Genomic DNA, 23,261 nt, shown 5'->3' with positions numbered 1-23,261 from the left:
TTTTGTGAATCAGCAACCATACTTTATCCAAGTGAAAAGATGGGTGGCCTTGGAGTTATTGTTGAATATTTGCCGCCTTCACTTGGTAAGGAGAGTGCCAGAGATAAAGTTAGCTGCTCAGGGATATACCTGGGCAATGGTTGGATCCTTACACACGGTACAATTGTTACTGATGTTTTAAAAGAAAAGGCAGCTGGACCATTGTGTGAAGTCTTGAAGAGGGAAGGTATTGCCATTAATGAGAATGGCTCTGATCTAAGAACAGTCATAGATATTACAGAGTCAAAATTTCAAATAATTTATGATAAGACTATCCAGAGAAATTCAAGTAATCTGTTGTTACAGGCACTACCAAAACGGGTTTCTGCAGTATTAAAGCCATCAGTGCTTCAAAATTATTCTCATCCTAATTGGTTAGAGGACAGAGATCTGCATTCACCCTTGGTATCTTCACCTGAAACTCCCCATTACTTTAGTCGCCATGCCAGTGTTAGCATGTTATTTTTACAGCCAGGTGTTACTGATAGTCTGTCTGCCATGATGCCACCCTCTGATGGATGGAGATTGACTGAAGAAAAAGATGGAGATGAAGGCTTAGACAGTGATTTAGCATCCATTATTCTGCCTTTATTTGTTGTGTTGAAAGTTAATATTCAGAAGGATCATGAGGAAAATTGCAGCACCTTAATATCACCCAAAGAACTGGTTTTTTTGACAGAGAACCTTCTGACACACACTGCAGTAGCAAATAAAGGTATGGTTCTGTTGGTTATTTAGTTTTTTGTACAGGGATACAAATCATTGCTTCTTATATAGAAAATATTCCTCAGAATGAGTTGAAATTGGTTGTTGAAACTTGGTAAAAAGGTAGTTAACTTGGTGGTAAGTGGATGACTGGAGCGAGGATACCCCATTCGCAGTTCTAATCGTCCTTGTAAAGAGAGTGCAAGTTGGTCCCCTTTGTAATGGAATGGGTTTGGGAACAAGCAGAGAAGGCTGAAAGGAATTAGCTGGTGTCATTGAAAGGTAATACTCCCTGTTGGACACCACCAAATCTTTTTTGTTCCTTAACCCCTTTCCCCATTGCCCCAAACCTTTCCTTGCTCCTTCTCCACTTACACATCTGGGTCAATCAGAGAGGGGATGGTTACAGGTGGGAAGATGGGTGATCAGCACATTTTATCATCTAGTAGCAAGTCGGGTATGTGTGTGTGCTAGACTCTCCCCAGGTGGGAACCCACTAATCTCAACCTATTGGTGTTTATTGGCCAGATTTTAGATGCTTTTTGACATTGGCCAGATTTTAGATGCTTTTTGACTTGTGTCAACCCTCATAGGAGTTTCTATTGTTTCTCTAAATTTTTCCCATGCAAGTGAGATTGTAGGCATCCTTTTTATTCCAGAATCCCAGTTCCAGACCAAATAGGAGGTTGCTCTAGTCAGTGCTTCCCTTCCTCACTAATGTGACTAGGAATATGACATTTCCTGGTGGAGATTCAACTTACCAGTCAGTTGAGAGGCAACCTCCCACATAGAAAAGAATTCTCCTACTTCCTACTTAAATTCAATGGTTTGTATTTCTATAGGAAAAATAACAGATTTTTAAAGTAGTATTATGTATTTTCTCTTAGTACTGTAGTATACAAATTTGAGCCTTTTAACACCATCCCACCTCATCCACCATGCTTAGTCCTTGATGCCAAAGAAAAAGTGCTTGGTAAGTGGGGGTTTCCCAAATCACCTGCTGCCAGTTACCAAGTTTCAGTGATTTGAATAGAGTAAAGACTATGATTTTTATGCAAATACAGATTACATAGGCACTTTAAGAAGTTATGACATTTCTGATGAAATATGGAAACATTTGTCTTTTGCATTTTATTTTTGGTGTGAATTTGGTTTTGTTTATTCAGCTTATTAAGCTCAATGAATGAGTGGGAGTCTTGGTACCTTCATTTCAAAGCAACATGTCTCCAGTGAAGCTCTGTCATAAGATAAGTTCCTCTCCATCTCAGCTGTGAAGAGCTATCACTTGGCCCTAAACCAAGCATTTCTTGGGAAAGGCATGTCAAAGCACTTACCTTGAAATCAGGCATTGGGATGGGATGTCTTGTTCTTCAGTATCTCACATAGCTGTTCTTGTTCTTCAGAATTTCACTCAGATGCTCTTGTTCTTCAGAGTTTCACCCAGATGCTCTTGTTCTTCAGTTTCACTCAGTTGCTCTTATTCTTCAGAATTTCACTCAGCTGCTCTGTTCTTCAGAATCTCACTTAGGTGCTCTTGTTCTACAGAATTTTACTCAGGTGCTCTTGTTCTTCATAATCTCACTCAGGTGCTCTTGTTCTTCAGAATCTCACTCAGATGCTCATATCTTCAGAATCCATGTTTGTTAGCACAAGGAAATAACATACCATTTCCTATAGGCCTCTTGAGACATTCAAGTGGTCAAACCTGTTGTCTGGTGAGGATGATGCTATGCCTTGCATGAGAGTCCATCAAGTTCGGGGAATTGCACTGACCCTTTCATTCAGAAAACTACGTGGTAGGACAGGTACTGAGGGGCTGAGTTTGTTGCAGATAGACTCCTTTCAACTTTTTATTTTTTTTTACTTGATAGATGTTGCCCACCATCTTGTGGCTGTTCCGCATTTTTTGTATAACTAAGCAATGTACATTGGACAAGAAAGTATCTTTCCCAATGCTCATTTGTAGACTTGAGTGGGTGAGGTGGATGTAATGGATGACTGGTATCTTCCCCTCCTACCCTCTTGACCATAAACAGCTTTGGCTGTATTTGTGATAGATACGGCAAAATGTAGAAGCTGCAGAATAGAGTCCAATAATCTTTGGTCTGACGATGGTTTTTTCTGCTCTTCATAAAACAAGAGAGGCAGTTGCAAAACATAACTATAATTTTGTTCTTATGAAAATAAGGTTAGTTGGATTTCATGTATATAGATGGGAGAGATTGGGCTCCCTTGAATTATTCCTTTATGTATACAGTATCAAACTGGCACAGAGCCCTAGTAGCCTTGTTTAGGAGATCAATTTCAGAAGTCCTCACATGCCCCTGCGTGTATCCAGGAAGCTGGCAATTCCTATCTCTTAGAGACAGTATCCACCAACTAAAGAGTGAATTTCTTTTTCTTTTATAAAAGATGAAAGTTTGTAAAGTTTGCCAGAACAAGTGACAATTTTGAAATTAAGTTCTATTTTCATAACTGTAGAAACATGAGGCTTTTATCATAATCCTACCTTTAACCAATTCTGCTTTTGTCCATTAAGCCAAAGTAAATTGAGAAGGGTATACAGCCAGGTGAGTTGACAGGTACTCCTTTCATTCACCTACATCAACTACTTTGTTAACAAGCTTATCAGTCAAAACCAGCTGGGCACCAAGAATACTTTTGTATAAAGGGACTGGGTTTATATATCTAAAAGAAATGAAATCTGAAAAAATGTATTTATCATAAAAATACTTTCTCTTGAATGCAAATTAATATACTATTTAATATTGTTGTTAGAATAATTTCTGTTTATGTTTATTAACACTTGAATTGCAGGTGCAAATGCTTATATTGAAAGCTCACCCTTTGGCAGCCTTTCACCTAGCGTTTTTCTCAACTCATTAAGTAAAGGTATCATTAGCAATGTCAGCGGACATAATGGTGATATCTATCTAACTGATGCTCGATGTATGATGGGAGGAGAAGGGGCTCCAGTTTATACAGTTGTCAATGAGAAGTAAGTCAGAATTTATTGTTAAATGCTTTCTTTTTTTTATCTGTTACCCACCAATATAGTTTGCCTTGGCTATACAGTTGGCTTGTATTCCATCTTGAGCAATCATAATGAGAAAAAGTCAGAAATCCAAAGACATTTTACATCTAAAAGACAGTTATTTTCTATATAATTGCTATCTACCCACTGGTAGCCCGTATCAGTGATTCTTTGTCATATATCAATATAGTATATAATTTGTCTACCCTCCATACCACAGAATATAAAAAAAAGGATTTTAAAGCAAAAACAAAAATGAAAGTTTAAAAATATTCTGCACACATTTGTTCTTATGGAAATACAGACCACTGACCTGTTTACATACGTATAGGAGTATTCTTCAGCGTGATCTGGAGCAGTCATTGAACTTGGTAACAAGGTAATTAACTGGCATATGTGAGGTTGAATGGGGGAATACACCTCACTCACCTTATGTCACAACTTACTTTTTCTTCAGTTGCCAAGAAGAATAGACATGCTGCACTTGATCTCTTCCCACTATGTGGTGGTTCAAGAATTTGGGTGAGTAGTTTGCTATCTTGTTTTTGTTGTTTATTAATCAGTTTGTTTGCATTGTTCATGTTTTTTTTTATTTCATTTTGAAGAACAAACATCATCATTGTTACAAGGAGCATGGGCATCCTTTTGGTTGTTTTATGTCTCCTGCAGCGGTAGGCCCCCACATGTATTGTTACTATTATGGAGAGAGTGCTGGATGGGCTTATCTGCAGTTAGAATAGTTTGGTAAGAGGAGGATGAGTGATTAGAAGTATCGTCAGCTTCTTCAGAGGTAATGATGTACCAAATCCTTCTTCTTTTCCTTCTCCCCTCCTATTCCCATCCCCCTGCCTGTTAGTAGTGCTACTCTTCATTACAGGGATAGCACTCAAGCAGAGAAGCCTGACCACACCCTCTCCTTTAAGGACTACATAGCTGTTGGTAGTGGTTTCTCCCTCCAGTTCATCTGATTTTGAAATTCTAGTTACTAAGGAGACATTATTTCTGAAGTACATGTGCAAGATCTGGCCAATGGTTAACATATCTTGTAGTCAGCTGCTGTTCCTGCAGCTGTCTCAGCTTCTTCGGCTACTTCAAAAGTACAGGGTCCTTCTGTTGTAGTAGTCCTTCCAGAGGCAGATCCTCCGGTTGATACTTTGTGTTCTTCAATACTGGCCTTGCCCTTCCCTTAGGTGTTCAAGACTGGCAATACCCAGGTGAGGAAAGGGAAGAAATGCTCTCGGTGTTCTTCCTCATCATATCTTTGTTCTCCAGAAATGCCTCTGTTTTTGGATACATCAAAATAGGCATGGAGCACACATCTGAAAGGTGAGTGTGTTGCAGGTGTGTGGTCAAAGGACACACTTCATCTGCACATCAGCATTTTGGAGATGGAGTTGTTGGTGATTAAAAACAGTTAAATAACCAGTGTTCCCATCTGACATAATTTCTCAGTAAATTAAGCATTAAACACTGCTGGAATTTTACTCTCTACAATATGGTAATTAATGAGTATTAATTTGTTCCCTACTCATACTAGATCTGTTTATCATCTGATCAATGAGCATTGGCACCAACAGCATGTTATGCGAAGGGCCTCAGTGCAGTTCCATCGCTCATGTTTATGGTGTCTTTTCATGTCCACAAATCTCCACTCAACATTCAGATTTTAAAAAATCCTTAAAAGTAGTTCCATTATCATTCCATGATTCATGTCCATACAACAATAAAGATTTGCACCACACTAATTTATAATGTTTGTACTTAATTTTAGTTCGTTTACTTTCCAAATCTTATTCTGTGCACATTGTTTGATTTGCCTATGTTAGTCTTTCATTAAATTCCAACTTGGTGGAATCTGTATTGGACATCATTGTTCCTAAATACAGTATATTTTTAAGAATTGACTTCATTAATCCTTCAGCCATCTAGAGTTCTTATCTCTAGGGTTAGGTTCTTCTAACATAAATCATTAGGATTAGGTGATCACTTTGGTAAACAACCATTTGTATGGGGTTTAATAAGGATATGTTCTTAGCCATTCAAAATTATTAAATAATCATTAATCCCCCACTTAATTACACTTTAAGAAAGCAGAGTTACTTAAAGAAAAGAAAATAGATAATGCAATAAAAAAAAGAAAGTTAATAGAAGCAAAAGAAAATTTTACCATTGCCAAGTCCTGAATGCTCAAGAGCACTTCTCTAGAATTGGCTGTAAGTACCGTAACTTACATGTATAATCATATTTAATAGAAAATGGAACCATTTAGCAAAAGGCATTACATGAAGAATGAGAAGAGTAAAGATATTTAAACAAAAGCCAATTACATGAAGAATGAGAAGAGTAAAGACAGTGAAATAAAAGACAAGAAGGTGATGGGAAAAACAGAAGATAGTGTAATTATGGATGAGAGAGAGAGATATTACCAGTAAGCAATAGTTGTGCTAACATATGTAATTAGTTTAGCAAAAATATAAAATTATTTAACAAAATAAATATTACCAACAGAGAAGTGTTAAAAAGTTAAAATAATAGAGGTTAGACTAATATTAAAAAATTCTAGGCTGTTTCTGTTAACATACATGACCAGGAAATGGAATAGTACTAGGAACACAAGATGATTTGGCTCTGACAGGTGGTTTCAGGCTTACAACAATGTTTCATAGAGTAAAGGAGAGCAGGTAAGAGTCCTACTTCATGATAATATTCATCTTCCTTTCAACTCTTCATTCTTCTAGTACAGCATCCTATAAGATTTTAGTGGTTGCACTCCACATTACTAAAACTTACTTTTACTATTTAGGAGCTCTTCCTTATCTAAGAAAAATCACTACTTGGGTGCATGAAACTTATGGTGCTTAACGCTCCGTTGCCCCCCTGAAGTTCATCAGCATGGATTATACTGGCACCTTTCAGCATTTGGGTTTTGGATGAAACAAATAAAGGGATTTTGACAAAGGAAAAATCTATTTCTTGGTGATGACCTGTGTCGCCCAGTGGAATGTTCCTTTAGCACACATTTCTAAGGTATAAATATTGCTATAAATACCAGAGAAAAAAGCTATATGGTAATGCCAGAATATTCTGGCTCGCTCACCTTTATTTAAGGTGTCAGTATGGTATCTAGGGTGAGTGAAACCACTACCAGAGGTCTTCTGCCATTTAGTCTCTTCCTTTGTTAATTTCCCTATTCAAATTAGGCGCCATACCAGCGCCATCTACCACCCACTACCGCTACTACTAGCGCCTCGATAGCCATTCCTGAAAATAGCACCCAAGCTTGGGGCTATAGGGTGAGGAAGCAAGGGGTGGGTTCACTGGGCGACACAGGTCATCGCCCAGAAATAGATTTTTCCTTTGTCAAAATCCCTTTTCTGGGCTAAACCTGTGTCGCTCCGTGAAATAGTAACAGAGAATTGTTCCCACAAGCTTGGATATACTCTATAAGACTACTGGAAGGGAGAAACTAACTCTAAGATAATTCTACCCTATTTAATAAATTGCTTAAATCTAAACAGATTTTAACAATATCTTAAGTCTAGGTTCTTACTCTAGTAAGTATATACTATTACCACAAACAATTACTGGTAAGGCCTGTGTGATTACTATGTCAACAAGTAATACTATATTTTTTACATGTATATAATTAGTAGTTAATTATAACCAGTACAAGAATGGTTTAATTATACAATCCAAGTGAAAAACCCCGAGATGAAGGCTAGAGACTAAGCGAGGCGGTTAGGAGAGAAAAAGAGCTAAAGAAGGACAAGGTCTTTACGACTAGGTATATCAACATGACTAGGCTGTGTTAGGGGAAACAATATTCCCCCACTGCCACTGCTGAATTATTTAAGGGCTTTCAAGGATTTAAAGTAGTGGTGATTAAATACTTGAATTCCATCTTATATACTTCTTTAAGGTCATCAAAGTTCATGTGGTGGAAGTGAATTATTAAGGCAGCTACTGCTCGGACATCATGTACATGTGGAATTGACTGCGGTTAGCCTATCTAAAATTATAGAATTGTTATTTTAATCACTTAAATGAGACTGTTCCACCATCTCTCGAATGAATAAAGGACCTGAAGTTTTATTATAAGTTCTGTCTAAAATTGATCTCAGGTTCTGACTGGACATAGGGATAGAGCCTGTGGAAGTGGGGCAATCTTCTAGGGGCCCACCTACTCTGAGGATCCTCATTTTTAGCCAAGAATTCGATCTGGAGATACTAGAACTTCTCTGGATGGAAGAAAATCAATATGATTTTGTTCTAGCTAGCACAAGTTCTCGGAATCTCTGAAATTATGAATCTATTAATGTGGAACCAAACTGGAGTACCTCCTTGAAGCAGATTTGGTCGTGGTAATAACCCGAGCTGGTAGGCTCTATCTAAACAGGGTCCTAAGGAACGTAACAGCCAGATTCATATTCATCGTCATAACTATTGGGTCTTTTTAGGAAAAAGGCTAGCTTGTTACTGTAGAATCGTACTGCTTAGAAAAGGGAGTCGTAGGAACTGGGGAGAGATTAGTCAGGACTGTCAAATCTTGTGACAATTGCTGAAACGTTTCCGCATAGTTGCGGACCTCCCCGTGGACTTCCGTTGTCTGATTCTATGAACAAGGTGTTAATAGGATCCATATTGGCATCTTCTTGTGCCGTGAAATTCACGAATTCCATAAAGTTAGGACACTCCGAATCCTTGAGGAAGCGTCCGCCGCCCTTGTTATACTAATCGTGCCAGGGGTTGGGGGTCCGTCTGAGACAGAGTCCCAATTCCCCTAGTAACGGGTCACAATTGCTCTTGAGTCCGTTGGGGGTTAACAGCCCAATCCGTCCTTAAAAGGATGGGAGTTAGCCTAGAACTTGTCTTAGTAGCTTTATTGGAGGGAAAAATTAAATCCTCTGCCAGATGTTCCCACCTGTCTCGTATCTGTGGCCTGGGCCATGGGGTCCAGATTGAGGGCACATGAAATATTGTAACCTGTGGTTGGATTCTGTAGCAATAATTCTACCAGGAGATCTGGATTTTGTTGGCTGATCCATCTAAATGACCTGTTATCTAAGGACTATTCCGACTGTAGCGGAGTTGTCCTTGACAGTGCATCTGCCACTAAGTTCTTGCTTCTGCCAAGTGAGTTGCTGACAGATGCCACTGTTTCTTGTTGTCAATGAAAAAATTGTTATCATGACCTGATTACGTGTCTTGGTTGAAGCTGCTCTCTGAGGAGAGTTACTAAGAATAGAATACTGTCATGGCTTCCAAACACTGTTATGAAGCTAGCAGGGCGTTAGGAACCAAGTGTCCTGAGCGTTTCCATATTGGGGGTAGTCTCCCAAACCGCTTAGTGAGGCATCCATATGGACCACTAAACTTGGCAGAGGGAACCATACCGGTGATGATTTTGTCAGATTCTTGACTTCTGTCCATGGTGGAGTCTGTAAAATGTGCAGGATGCGGGAACTCTGTCTCGCAATTCCCTGTTCACTCTACTCCGCCAAACCCGGAATATAGCCTTCCGTTGGCTTTTAGTAGAGTCCTTGTTACTGACGCGAACTGGAGTGAACCTAGAACTCTTCCTGGTTCCTCCGGGATGCTTGTCTGCCTTGAGGAACTGTCTCGCAGCCTTGCTATTTCCTTTCTTTTTTCCCCGGTGGGATCGAAAGTTGTGTGATTTGAGGTCCCATTGTTTACTAAACACTGAAACTGTGGTGTCGTAGTGTGTAGGGATTCCTTGTGGTTTGGAATCCTAGGAAATCAGAAATTTATCACTTATGGTTGCCTTGAGACATTCCTTGACGTTTATAGTTCAGATGAGCCAGTCGTCTAGGAGATTACTAGGCTTATCCCTTGGGTTCTCAGTTATTGCACTACTGTTTCCGCTATCTTGTAAATATTCTGGGCGCTCTGATAAGCCCAAATAGCCTTACTTGAAGGCGTAAGCCTGTTGCCTAGTCTGAAGCCTAGGAAAAGGTGAAAGCCTAGGAAAAGGCGGAAGTGACTTGCTACCAGAAGAGGATAGTAAATATCTATAAGATTATAGGTAGTATTGTGACGGCCCCACGGATAAGTAAGGTCCGTACCTGCAAAAACAGTTAGCATATGGAACTTGTCGTATTGAATATATGAGTTTCAATGAGACAAGTCTAATATTACTTTCGGTTTGATTGAATCTTCATGGAATCGCTGGAGAAGCGTCCCTGAAATTCTAAGTATTTGCACTTGTAATTACTTTCTTCTACAGAAAGTCTTAGGTGTCCTTTATCTCATCCGGCATTTGGATGTTGATAAATTTCGGTTGATGGAGGAAGGCCCTTCTCCCTACTCCATACCCGACCTCTTGATACTATGCTGTTCGACCAAGTGCTGATTCCCAGCGGTTCTTGAATAAGCACCGCTTTCCTCCTACCTGAGGAGTCTCACTGGTTCGTCGAAAGTCGGTTGCGCCGGCTTCCTGTGAAGTCTCTTCCTTGCCGGAAGTTCTTCCGCCAGCTGTACGGAAAGTTGCTCTGGCTCGGCTACCTCTTGTGAACCTGTTGTATCCGTGACATACACCTGGTTCTTATCGGAGGCCTTATGGCCGAGGAAGAGGTAAAGAAGCTGAGCTTTGGTGCTGCTGAGAGGGCTGGTTCTACAGCAGCACGGACTGTTGTGGCTGACTATTTGAGGTGGATGGTTGACCTAGCTGGCCTACTGGAACAGCTTGTACCACTGTTTGAGGTTACATCGTCTAGGAAGGCTAGAACCCCTTTGCTCTCTTCATGCCCGTGGGCTGTGTTACCGAGGATTCAAATCTCCTCTTGGGGATCAAGCCCCAGCGAACTCGCAAGCTCTGGTTGACCTTAGCTGCTTTGCCCGGGATTCTGTTCACTACGGTCTCAGGGAACGAGTTTGTTCCCCAGACCTAAGCTTTGATGAGTCTATTAGGTTCATGGTGAATAGACGCATCGGCCAAGACGTGCTTTCTGCAGTTCTTCCTGGCTATTGCAAAGTCATATACATTGCACCGTAAGGTGTGAAGCAATGACTTGTCCGGATCTTGTACCATGGTTCGTCCGTATAGACCGAGGTTGTCATTTCCGCTATAGTGGCGGAATTGATAGACCTAGTCAAGCGACTTCTGGCTTCATACTTCGCCTTTACCAGTGCTTCTGGGAGTCTGGGTAAAAGCTCGCTGAAGAGCGTCGTAGCACAATTTTAGTTCAATATGCCTACCAAGAATGTCGCCGGGGCGTCTACCCCGCACTCCATTCCTCCCAGAGAGACCACGGATGGTAAATCCGTCTCTCTGATATAATGTATAGATTTGTCCATTGCTGTTGCCTGGTGTAATCTCTACTACTTTAGAGGTACACGGAATGGACGTGTCGTTTAGCACCACAAAAATCGTGAAGGGATTATTGTGGCGTGTCAGTTTGGTATTTGTGCATTCCCAATCTGCCAGGGTTTGAACCCAGGCTGATTGATCCTGGTCTCTGGGGAAGATGACCATTTCCTAAGGCGTTTTGTCTTCACAGATCAGTGCGTTCTCTATCAGACGTGCATAGCCTGAACAAGGGAATTGGAGACCCGGTGAAAGGAACTCGAAGTCCTCTATTGGCCGGGTTCCCTTCCCCGCCCTCAATCGTCAGCATGCCCTCTGAGAAGAGGGCATGTGCTGGTAGCCACCAAGGATTATTGATTTGAAGGGACACAATTGGATGTGTCTGGTACTGCCCGGAGTAGTTGTGGCTTTCCGGGTTGGAGGGCTGCTTACTTCGAGGTCTCCTAGATCTTCAGTCCTTCTACTAACGACTGAATAGGCTGACGTGACGTTTTCATGTTCGAGAACAACTGAGTTGTGATGTTATTTAGAATTGGGCTGAGTCAGGTTACCCATCTCCTACCTCAGCAAGCTGGAAAACATGTTGGGTTAAACCCAGGATCCTAGGATCTGGGTTTAGATGCCTTTGTCTTTGATGCCTGCCTGTGTGTGGCAGATTTTGTCGTGTTCGTCACCAGTTTGGTGGCTGATGGCGAACTAGAACGACTTTCCCAAATAGCCTTCAGTTTGTAAGGTTTAGTAAGGGACTTGTAATAGACCTATGAGTGACTATTTCAGCTTACCTTAGGGATTACCGACCCCGGCTTATCCCTTGAAGTCGTAGGTCTCTTGGTAAACTCTAAAATGAAGAAGAAGAATGAGACGAGCTAAAAGGTAGTCCTTTTGCCCATTTACCAAATGCTTCATATAGCCTACCTTCATCCTGGGTATTGGCCTTCATTGGTTCGTGGTCCAGGTTGATTGCTGCGACCTCTCCAACTTCTTATTCTAACCCACTAGGTCCAGCACGGCGTGTTTATCTTCGTGGATCTTGGCAATGATCGGGGCTGCCAAATCTACTGGTACCGTTGCTGATGCTCCCACATTTGGGAAGATAAGGGAGCTTCTGAAAGAGATAGTTACTTTTAAAAAGTATCCTCTTTTAAAAGTATTCTAAACAATGATAACTATCTCAATATCTCTCCAATTATTTACAATATCTCATTTAGTGAACTAATCATTCAATGAATTGGTACTTACCGTCTCGGTAGTGAAGTCCCAAAACCAAATTGTAACAGACTTCACTCTCAACTGGTTGCCAGACCGACAAGTCGTTCATTGGACCGCACAGCCTGCGTGAGTGCGGCATACTTCCTGTCTGCCCTGCTGCTGCAGGGTTGCAGTGCAGGTTGTCTTTTGACAGCGTACCATCTGTAATTACAAAATGATACATAAGTACCTTTGTATGGACTTGCTGGATATGTATCTGGCGGAATATGTAATACTAGAATCGATACCGCAGTACGTATCACTACATGTAGGTCCGCTGGAGATCACTCCGGTGGGACCTGCATTCTGTATTGTCATCGCCGTAATAAATTGCGGCAGCATGCATTATGTAAGGTATTCATATTATTCTCTCCCGCCAGCTCCTACCCCGCTAAGCATTCACCTCATAGTCTTGTAATAATATATATAATATATATATACAGGCGGTCCCCGGGTTACGACGGGGGTTTCGTTCTTAAGACGCATCGTAACCCAAAAATCGTCGTAAGCCGGAACGACGTTCTTGAAAACATGTCCACAGGGAAAATTTCACTACTAATTTGCAATTTTTCTTAGGGCCGTATCTCTAAAACTATCACTAATTTACTTTTTTTCATGTGCAACACTGTGTATTCACAAATTACTGTATATCTTCATTAAAATACAAGAGAGAGAGAGAGAAAGAGAGAGAGAAATAACTCCTTAGGTTTCAATAGATTGAAATGAACGTCTGTAGGCAACTTTTTCCCCCTCCCATAAATACATATACGTATATCTCCAGAGAAGAGAGAAAGAGAGGACTGTGCAATTATGTTTGTCTGTCTATCAATTCTTTTGCTGAGAGCGAGAGAGATAAAAGGAAGAAATAGAAACACCAAATGTATGACAAGTATCTTGTGGAGAGAGAGAGAGAGAGAGAGAGAGAGAGAGAGAGAGTTGTCCTTACAGTATTTAAAAGAGAGAAATGGAATGATTATTGTATTTAAAATACTCAGATATGAATTTTGTACTTATAGTATTATTATTGGAAAATATTAATGATAAACTTATTACATACACGTCCATGAAAATGATCTCATCTCAGTAAGAGAGAGAGAGAGAGATTACATAAAACCATTAAATTCGTTGACCATTGGATGGCATTGTTAAGCTTGAGTGTCACTCGAGTTGAGGTGGGGAAATTGATACAGAAAAAGACAAAGGGAAGAATTTTCTTTTGAAATTAGTTATCGTATTATTATTAGAGAGTTAACCTTAATTAAAAGTGACATGGATAGATTAGTACGTATTGTATTTCTTTAAAATACTATCACATGAATTTTGTAATTACAGTTATTATTATTATTATTATTATTATTATTATTATTATTATTATTATTATTATTATTATTTGAAAGTATTAAAAACAAATAGTACAAGTACATAAAAAATCTCGAGTCTCAGTAAATGAGAGAGAGAGAGAGAGAGAGAGAGAGAGAGACGAGAGAGAGAGAGAGAGGAGAGAGGAGAGAGAAGAAAGGGGGGGGGGGGGATGTCAGGACCACATGATTGCAACACTGCAGCTCTCCCCCAGCTCTCTCCTGGCTGTCACAGAACTTGATATATAGCTGACAGTTTTAGTACCTGGATCTCGAAAAAGGTTACTGGAAGTTACTTCAAGAAGACTGGGATTTCCTTCATTCTTCCATAATTTTTTAAATATAAGCTAAAATCTTACTAATTCACTATGGTATTTTCTTTAATGAATTGATATTATTGCTGTATAAATTAATATTAATATTTGAAAATAGTAAATCATTTATTTATCATACTAAAAAACATACATCTTTGTAGTATAGAGAGAGAGAGAGAGAGAGAATTATAGTGATTATTTTCATTGGAAAATACAGAGAGAGAGAGAGAGAGAGAAACTGTGCTAAACTATAAAGGATTCTTATCTTATCATAGTATGTGTTTTTTAAAAGCGTCGTAAACTCGGAGCGTCGGAAGCGTCAGCGTCGTAACCTCGGAACAAGCGTCGTAACCCAGGGCGGATTTTTCAATGAATATTTAAGAAAAAGCGTCGTAGCCTCGGAACGTCGTAAGCCGGACCCGTCGTAACCCGGGGACCGCCTTTATTATATATTAAGCTTAATAGCAACGAAACCGGGGAAAGTTAGACTTGGCCCGGATCCGTTGGCATCGGAGAAGTTTTCTTAGTAACTAAGAATGCCTCTGCTAGCTTCTGGCAACCGCCACCCGGGTGGGGTGCCGAGGTATAAGTGAAAGCGGGGGAGAGAGGCTAGGTAAGGATAAACAAATTCCTCAATTCTAGGTTACCTGCCGGGGTCGACTACCCGGCGTAGTACACCGATCGAAAACATAAAGCATATTTTGAATAATTAAAATAAAATAAATAAATGAATTTTGAACTGGAGCACAGAATCTATGCTCCTTCCTGTCCCAGTTCTCTTTCAACACTATCTCTCTATATCCCGGGTCTAGCTAAAGGATTGAAACGGGAATAGGTAAAACCTAGGCCTGAGTCCGATCGTAAGGGAGATCGTGTTGTTATATACATAACTGAACGATCTCCGCTGTATCCCGGGCCCGCCGAGGCGGAAGGATAGATAATGTATGGAGGACTGAGGATGGGAAAGGAAAAATTCTCCTTCCGGTCCCAGTTCCCTTTCAATGCTATCTTTCTATCCCCTGGGTCCAGCTTAGGGATCGAAACTGGGGAATAGGTAAAACCTAGGCCTGAATCTGATCGTAAAGGAATCGTGTTTGTTATATGCATAACTGACGACGTCCGCTGGATCCCGGATCCGCCGAGGAGGACGGATAGAGGACGTAGGGAACTGGGGATAGGAAGGCGAGAAGAGAGTACGTGGCTAATACCATCCTAACGAGCCTGGAAATTACCTGGGCTCGTCTGGGTAGGTGCCATCGTACTACTCCTACTACGTAAGATGAGGAGTACCCCTTCCGACTATAACCACTCCCCCTCACCCCCTCTGCAATAGGAGATAGGACTTGGATGGCTACCTGAAGTAGCGCTAGTGAGTTATGTCATCCCATCAAGGTAAAAGGGGGGAGGGAGGGCGTCTAGACCGGCCAGGTGGAACACCTCGCGGTCAGAAGTGGATCCAATCGATCACAGGGGCTGACGGTCTTTAGACCGACTGCCCACTGATTACAATAATACAACAATACAATAATTTATTTGATAATAAACTCTATACAATACCCCTGGCGCGAGAGAGGATAAAGATAAAGAGGATAAGTACATAATTCTGTTAAAAAAGCGGCTGGCTTAACCTTCTCTCGATCGGAACGATCTGGTCAGGACAGCCAGGGTGGCTCTGAGCGGCTAGCCTAACCTTCTCGAGACGTGATTTCAATCACGATCTGGCGAGGTAGGCCAGGGAGGCTCATGGAACAGAATAAGGTCCCTAAGGGCCTTACACCCCTCCCGGATTCCCTGGTAAGGTGAAGGAGGTATCCTCCTTGAGCAGACCAAGGGAAAAAGGGGGGAGGGGGGAGGGAGATAGGCTGAACTCCCGATCCGACGAATCGAAGGGGAGAAGCCTCTCCAGATGAAAGGAATGCCCATCTGACCTACTTCCCAAACCAAGGAGGAATCTCCTTGGTTTGTGTAAGTAGGTCTGAATCATCCTCGCGCCAGGATATCTATTATAAAACGTCAGGATATCTAAAAATTTTAGTAAATCTTGAGTGAGTGCAAAATCAATAACAACACGACTATAATTAGTATAGGTGACCAATTGGAAGTCGTCATAAAGATACGGGTAGCGATGTATGTAATGGCTGACTCGGGAGCAGTGCAAGCTAGGCTCCGTTTATGTAACACACAACTAAAACATACTCGTGATTAATTTTGCTACCCTTACAAACATAAATTGATAATTGCAATACTCAACTTAGATATCGAAGATTCCTGCGTTTATAGCATCTCATTTTATTCCAAAATAATGTCATTACAGTCAAAGACGCAAGTGTACACGACAGTGCTATTTAAAGGAATGTCTATCGAGGCGCTAGTAGTAGCGGTAGATGGCGCTGGTATGGCGCCTAATTTGAAAAGGGAAATTGACAAAGGAAGAGTCTAAATGGCAGAAGACCTCTGGTAGTGGTTTCACTCGCCCCAGATACCATACCGACACCTTAAATAAAGGTGAGCAAGCCAGAATATTCTGGCATTACCATATAGCTTTTTTTTCTGGTATTTAAAGCAATATTTATACCTTAGAAATGTGTGCTAAAGGAACATTTCACGGAGCGACACAGGTTTAGCCCAGAAGTTTTTATAAAACAGAATCTATTTTTGTCAGTACAAACCCCTCATACAGATGATATAATACTCTCCTCCCTGCCTGCTGTCTCTTTCCAAATGACTGGAGAAACTGAAGTAGGCACATTATGGGTACCTGAGGCTCCTGGTCCTTCATGCACTCTTTCTCTGTCAACCTTTTTCTGTTTGTTAGACACCAGACTGTAGCATTTGAAGACTGTGAATTTAGGTTGATAATGATGGGTTTGTATTAAGAAGCAATTACGTATACAACTTTTTATATACATATTTGGTTAACTTCATCTTGATTTTGTCTCTTGGTCATTTTCAGAGTGAATCTATGTGCCATAGTGATATCCTCCTTTTGCTGGAAAAATGGTGAATGGCTTGGTCTTTCTATCCTTGCAGCTGCTAGACCTGTTCTACAGGCCCTACATCATATATTGAAAAACAGAATTAATAAAGAGGATACTTTAAGGTTTTCTGAAGTTCCCGGTGGATTATCTCCCATTCAGCCGTTGAGATCAGAGATAATTAATCATTCTTTGGAAAGTAAGAGTGTGTACCGTACTTTTTGTGAACATGTTAATTCATACTACACATATATGTACTATTTAAGTTTTAGTATTATAGTTTAAATCAGGTATAAGTTGCTGTTTTGAAATTTTCATACTGAAACAAGTATATTGGGAAATTTGTTCATTTATAAGTGATGTGTTTTTTTAGAAATTTATAGATACATTTTTGTATAGATTACTTTATTTTTTGGTCTCTAAATATTTGAATATAACACAAGTGAATGTGTTTTTAAATTTACTCACACTTCATCTCTTACTTTATAGGAATAGCAAAAACATTAGATAATGTTGTGGTTGCCATTTGTTGTGATGGTGGATGGGGCAGTGGTATTGTCATTAATACCTCTCCAGGTATAATCCTTACTTGTGCTCATGTGGTGCAACACTCATTACTTGATGTAAGTATACATGTGTTTAAAAGCTGTGTGTGGTAATTTTTTAGGTGTGTTTTGAGTATGAACAACAGTTACTCTTGTCTAGGTATTCAAATTTTAACAAATCTTAGGTATATGATTTTACATCTGACAATGTATTCTTGATGTCATAAAGTTAGTATGAAAAGGTTGTTGAAGCTAGAGACAAAAAAAGTTTTTGATCTTATGTATTTTGATCATATGATTTGTTACATACTATGTTGGGAGAAAAAGGTAATGGAGTACACATTAGGAAAGAACTACATAGTAAAAAAGGCAGTAAAAGAGCAGGTAGCTATAGAGTACGTATAAGAAATAGAACTTAATTGGAAATCAAGGAAAGGTGTATTTATGTGTAATATATATTAAAAAAAATTGTATGGTTATATACTTTTTAGCTTATGCAGTAATCAGAATTTTTGAGAGCACCTAAACTTTTTACCTTGTTTTGAAGACAGGTATGTGATTTCAGAAAAATTCACTGAAACAAAGGTAGTTCAGTTTTCAATCATTAGCAGTAGAAAGGAATATAATATAAATAATTAGTAAAAAAAAAAAGTCTACAATGTACATATGGAGTAGAATCATTAATAGAGATTATTTGAAACATGATTATAAAGAAATGCTTGATTAGGCAATAATTTTATATTTTGTATGTTATGGCCTGATGGAACAAAGGAAATTTTAGGGCAAGCTTAAACAGTAGAGATAAATTAGGAGAGTTGAGATTTGGAATTGCTAGATACATAAAAAAAAAAGCTATTAAAAATTGTGGTGATGTGAATAGGTGTTTAAGGTTTTTTCACAGCAGTTCACATAATTTTTTCAGGAGGTTACAGTTATTACTGCAGGTGGAACCCATATGACAGGTCAAGTAATATATCGCACAAACCCGCATGGTTTTTGTCAAGGAGCCTCTCGTGATGCAGGAAAACTTGGTTCAAGCATGTGGGACATAGCTCTGGTGCAAACTTCTGCTACTCTACTAGAAGCATTGCCATTAGCCTCCAGTCTTCCACCTAAGGGTACTAATTAGTTCCAGTAGTTTCTGATATTCGGTTGAAATACGTATAGTACTATACTATGCATGTGGTATACAGGAAATTAATTTTTTTTTAACAGAAAGGTTTTATCATTTGTGACAAAAGTCATTAACTAATCAATAGGTTTTGCTATTTTTTAAACATTTTCCTTCATTTAATTACATTCTGCCCTTGTATGTGGCAGATTTTTTCTAGGACCCTTTGTGGATTAGATTACATATAATACATAAGCAGTACAAAAGCTTTGTGAAAAGTTATTCCTCATGTTAAGACTATAGCTTTGTTAACCGAAAAGTACAAATTAACTAAAAATTTGTTATACTGTTGCCATCAGAATAATCTTCCTGGATTAACATTGTTAGTAAGAAGGAGAAACTAAAGAGTTTATTAGATGTAATATTGACTGATTGTTAATGGTATTGTCATTAATGAAGTAATTTTCTTTTGGTTTTATGTAGAACTGAACGTTTTAGAGCTAAGATTGATTAGAAATATAGTAATGTATAGGAAGAAATGAAATTTGACATATACTACCTGTTGTATCTCTTCTTACTCAGTCAGTGAAATTTCTACCTTTTTTCAGGATCTTCAGTTTTAGTAGCAGGCCATGGGATCTTTAATCCATATCGGTTTCCTGCTCCAAGCTTTTCCCATGGTATTATATCAAAAATTATCTGTATTGAGGCAAGCGGCCTAGAACTTCCCTCTTCAAATCAGTGGAATCCAATTGGGACGGGTCAAAGTAAAGGGATAGTTTACACTGAAAATAAGAATATCAAGGACATTGGTCTTGACAATGAAAGGGAAGCTCAGGATGAAAGTTTACATTTTTCATCCCACTGTACTAATAGGGATTCTGTAAATGTTGGTATGGAGAGCATTGATGAAAGGGACACTGCAAAACTAACATCCCTTTTTGGTGGAGAAGACAATTTAGTGCCTGTGATGTTTCAAACAACATGCTCAGTTTATGCAGGGAACAGTGGTGGTCCTATTGTATCATATCATCCAGAGCATGGTAAGTTATGTGTTTTGGTATAGTATATATATTTGCCAAGTTGTCTTATGTATAACATGTTAGTAGTTTGTAGATTTGAAGTAAAATCCATACAGTATGCACCATGCTAATATATTTTCAAAAGGCACTCTGTGTAAGACTAATTATATTGGAGAGAAATGCAAATAAAAATTAAAATGTTGAGAGAAAGAAATACATATTTTGGTATTCATTGAACATTGATGATGATGTAGCTCTCCTTTCTTTGCGTATACTGTTAGTCTTATAATGTCACAATTACCTGCATTTATTTATGACCAAAGAAAAACAGGATTGAGACATTTTAAGACTAATTCCCTTATTAGAAAGAGACCAACGCAATTCTAGGTGAACCTCAGAATGGCTGGCAGTTGTTCTTTGTCAGCTTTAAGAGTCCTTACTCGAGGGGACAAAATTTTTAAATATTTTTTCATTACTTTTGAGCATATTTTAGTCTCTGTAATCCTGTCTGTCATTTGTAGTTGTGTGCACACTCAAAATGTAGACTTGTGTTCCTCTTATTCTCATTGTCCAGAAAAGTTTGGTCAGATGAGTTTTAATGAATGGAATAATTCTTTTTAGCTATTCTACCTGTTGAGAGATAATGGCAAAGTACTAAGTGAATAGGTTGAATGGAGTCCAGTTCCGAAAATATGAAGTGTGTACTTAGAGAAAACTAAATTTTTTTTGTCCTGATTTTATACAAACATCTACGTTTCCTCTTAAAGTAACCCAAAACACTGAAGGGTCAGGCTTTGTTCAAAACAAACAAGGTACTAAATACACAGCTCTTTGGCCAAGCTCTACCAAAACATTATTTTTAGTGCCTATGCCTCATGGGTTAGTGCTTTCTGTTACTTTTTGTAATGTCACCAGCTATGATAGTTAGGTGCTGCAATTACTACTGCCAAGTACCAGAGGACTTCCATTGCCATAACAGTAAAACTATGGAATGGTCTTTCTGCTCATGTTTTTTTTATTTTACTAATAATTTTAAGAACCTGTAATACTGCTTTGAAACTATGCATTGCTACAGTCATTTTTCTATCTTATGTTCATGTTTTTCTGTAAACATATTCATCCTTTTTTTTCTTGTTTCATATATGCATAGTCATAATTGTTTTTCCAGGTCTACAGGTTGTTGGGTTGATGGTTTGCAACACAAAAGACCTCTCCAACAAAGCTACATTTCCACATATAAATCTAGCTGTGCCTGCTCCTGCCATGTACAAAATTATTTCATCTTACATTTTATCCAAAGGTAGTTGTAAATTTTTTTATATTTTTATAAAATAAGATAAGAAAAGTTTACAGAAAAGGTGGTATTTATACCAAGAGGTCCATCCACAGGCAAGCCAATTTAGGTCACCCCCGCTGATAATCTTCCTTTAATCTGCTTAAACGTTGGTTGAATGAAAATCTTTGTCGATCATATCTGAAACCCATGTTCGTTTTGAGATGTTCATTACCTGCCTCTCTTTTATTGAGGCCAATTCCATCATTTGACTCTTGTACCGGCAGTTGCTGCTATAAATTATATGTGACAAATTCCAGTTTATACTATGGTTATGTTCATTTATATGGTTGAAAATAGCTGAGTTCTGTTGTCCATACCTAACTGACCGTTTGCGTTGTATTAATCTCTGGGGAAGTGATTTACCTGTAAATCCAATGTAAGATTGGTCACAGTCCTGGCATGGGATTTGATGAACCCCAGTGTCCTTGGGGGTTGTCTTTTGTTGGACGTTAATCAGGGATTTGGCTAAGGTGTTTGGGTAAGTAAATGCAAAAGGGCTAGATTTTCCAAGGGTCTGAGTCACCTTCTTAATCGTGTCCAGGTGTGGAATTTTTATTTTATTGTTGGGTGTATCTCTGGTCTTGTCTTTAGGGGGTTGGTAGAAAATTACGTTTGCTTTGTGAATTGCTTTCTCAATTATATGGTCAGGATACTTTAAAGACAAAAGTTGCTTATGAATTAGTTCAAATTCTTTTTCCAGGAAATCTGGGGAACAAATTCATAAGGCTCTTAAGAACAGGTTGCTAGCTACACCTATCTTGATAGCAATGTCATGATAGCTAAAGACAAGACCAGAGATACACCCAACAATAAAATAAAAATTCCACACCTGGACACGATTAAGGTGACTCAGATCCTTGGAAAATCAAACCTGTTGCATTTACTTACCCAAACACCTTAGCCAAATCCCTGATTAATGTCCAACAAAAGACAACCCCCAAGGACACTGGGGTTTATCAAATCCCATGCCAGGACTGTGACCAATCTTACATCGGATTTACAGGTAAATCACTTCCCCAGAGATTAATACAACACAAACGGTCAGTTAGATATGGACAACAGAACTCAGCTATTTTCAACCATATAAATGAACATAACCATAGAATAAACTGGAATTTGTCACGTATAATTTATAGCAGCAACTGCCGATACAAGAGTCAAATGATGGAATTGGCCTCAATAAAAGAGAGGCAGGTAATGAACATCTCAAAAGGAGCATGGGTTTCAGATACGATCGACAAGATTCTCATTCAACCAATGCTTAAGAAGATTAAAGGAAGATTATCAGCGGGGGTGACCTAAATTGGCTTGCCTGTGGATGGACCTCTTGGTATAAATACCACCTTTTCTGTAAACTTTTCTCATTCATCTACCTGAAGAGGGAGACAGCAGTCTCTGAAATATAGTACTTTTCTCTCTATATTTTGGTGTTTTTATGGGCTCCTTTTATTAGATGGAATTCTGTTTTAACAGAACATTTTTACTAGTCATGATAAGAAAAGTTTGTTCTTTTATACAGTTATACTAGTGACTCATTGTGTGTTGCTTAGATTATATTTAACTTTTTACCTCTGAATGTGGTATTTTTTTCACTCTTAGCATGGGCTGTATTATACAGGTTGGGCAGTTACTGACCCATCCGCAAAATTGTCTTAGTCCTTTTATGTAATTTGTACAAAATCAGAAGTTGGAAGAAAGTCAAATTTATGCAGTCCAATTTTCACTTTTCTTTTTCAGATAAAAAGCTGTTAAGCCACTTGGGGGTGGAATGTCCAGCAGTTTCAAAACTTTGGGCCTTGGACCTGATACCTCAGTCTCGTTTATAATGATTTTAAGGATTAAGTTTGGCAGACAGGGTTTGTGTGGTGAAATGTTATTGTTCCATATAAGGGAATGTCTCTTGTTGATTATTAAAGTATTTGATAGCATTATCTTTTGAAGTACCCATTGTTTACTTTAAAATTATATAGGTTACTTTGCATTACAAAGGATTCTATTAACACTGTATTTAGATGTGTAGTTTTTTTTGAAGATCACAATGATTTGATTTCATTTAGCTTTTCATTTTGTGGTTTAGAGGTAATGATGTGTGACCTGCCTCAGGCATTTTGCTGATAGCACATTCCATTGTCATGTACTGTAACAAATAAAGTAGAATTGTATTTGATGGTATATAAGACACCCATTTCAGAAGGGAACTTTACAAATTTTGTTTTTATTGACATGTAAGGATTTAATATATAGCATCAG

The 23,261-nt window shown here is 38.9% G+C and overlaps 1 protein-coding gene across 1 annotated transcript; it reads left to right on the top strand.

Moving 5' to 3' along the window:
* Positions 1 to 39: 39 nt before the first annotated feature.
* LOC135209686 (peroxisomal leader peptide-processing protease-like) lies at positions 40 to 23,173 on the top strand. Its single transcript, XM_064242433.1, has 8 exons — positions 40 to 754; positions 3,562 to 3,742; positions 16,976 to 17,196; positions 17,487 to 17,620; positions 18,465 to 18,660; positions 19,262 to 19,696; positions 20,844 to 20,975; positions 22,749 to 23,173. The coding sequence occupies exons 1-8, from the start codon at positions 40 to 42 to the stop codon at positions 22,835 to 22,837; spliced, it is 2,103 nt and encodes a 700-aa protein (XP_064098503.1). The 3' UTR covers positions 22,838 to 23,173.
* The last annotated feature ends 88 nt before the right edge of the window (positions 23,174 to 23,261 follow it).

Source organism: Macrobrachium nipponense, chromosome 38, assembly GCF_015104395.2.
Source record: "Macrobrachium nipponense isolate FS-2020 chromosome 38, ASM1510439v2, whole genome shotgun sequence".
Taxonomy (NCBI): domain Eukaryota; kingdom Metazoa; phylum Arthropoda; class Malacostraca; order Decapoda; family Palaemonidae; genus Macrobrachium; species Macrobrachium nipponense.
Note: the sequence above shows the minus strand (reverse complement) of the source record. Positions and strands in the feature narration are given on the sequence as shown.

Coding starts and splice junctions, on each gene's coding strand:
- LOC135209686 (XM_064242433.1), top strand. CDS start 40: ATGGGTGGCCTTGGAGTTATTGTTGAATATTTGCCGCCTTCACTTGGT. Junction 18,661..19,261: donor CTCCAGTCTTCCACCTAAGG/GTACTAATTAGT, acceptor ACCTTTTTTCAG/GATCTTCAGTTTTAGTAGCA. Junction 20,976..22,748: donor ATCTTACATTTTATCCAAAG/GTAGTTGTAAAT, acceptor TTTCTTTTTCAG/ATAAAAAGCTGTTAAGCCAC.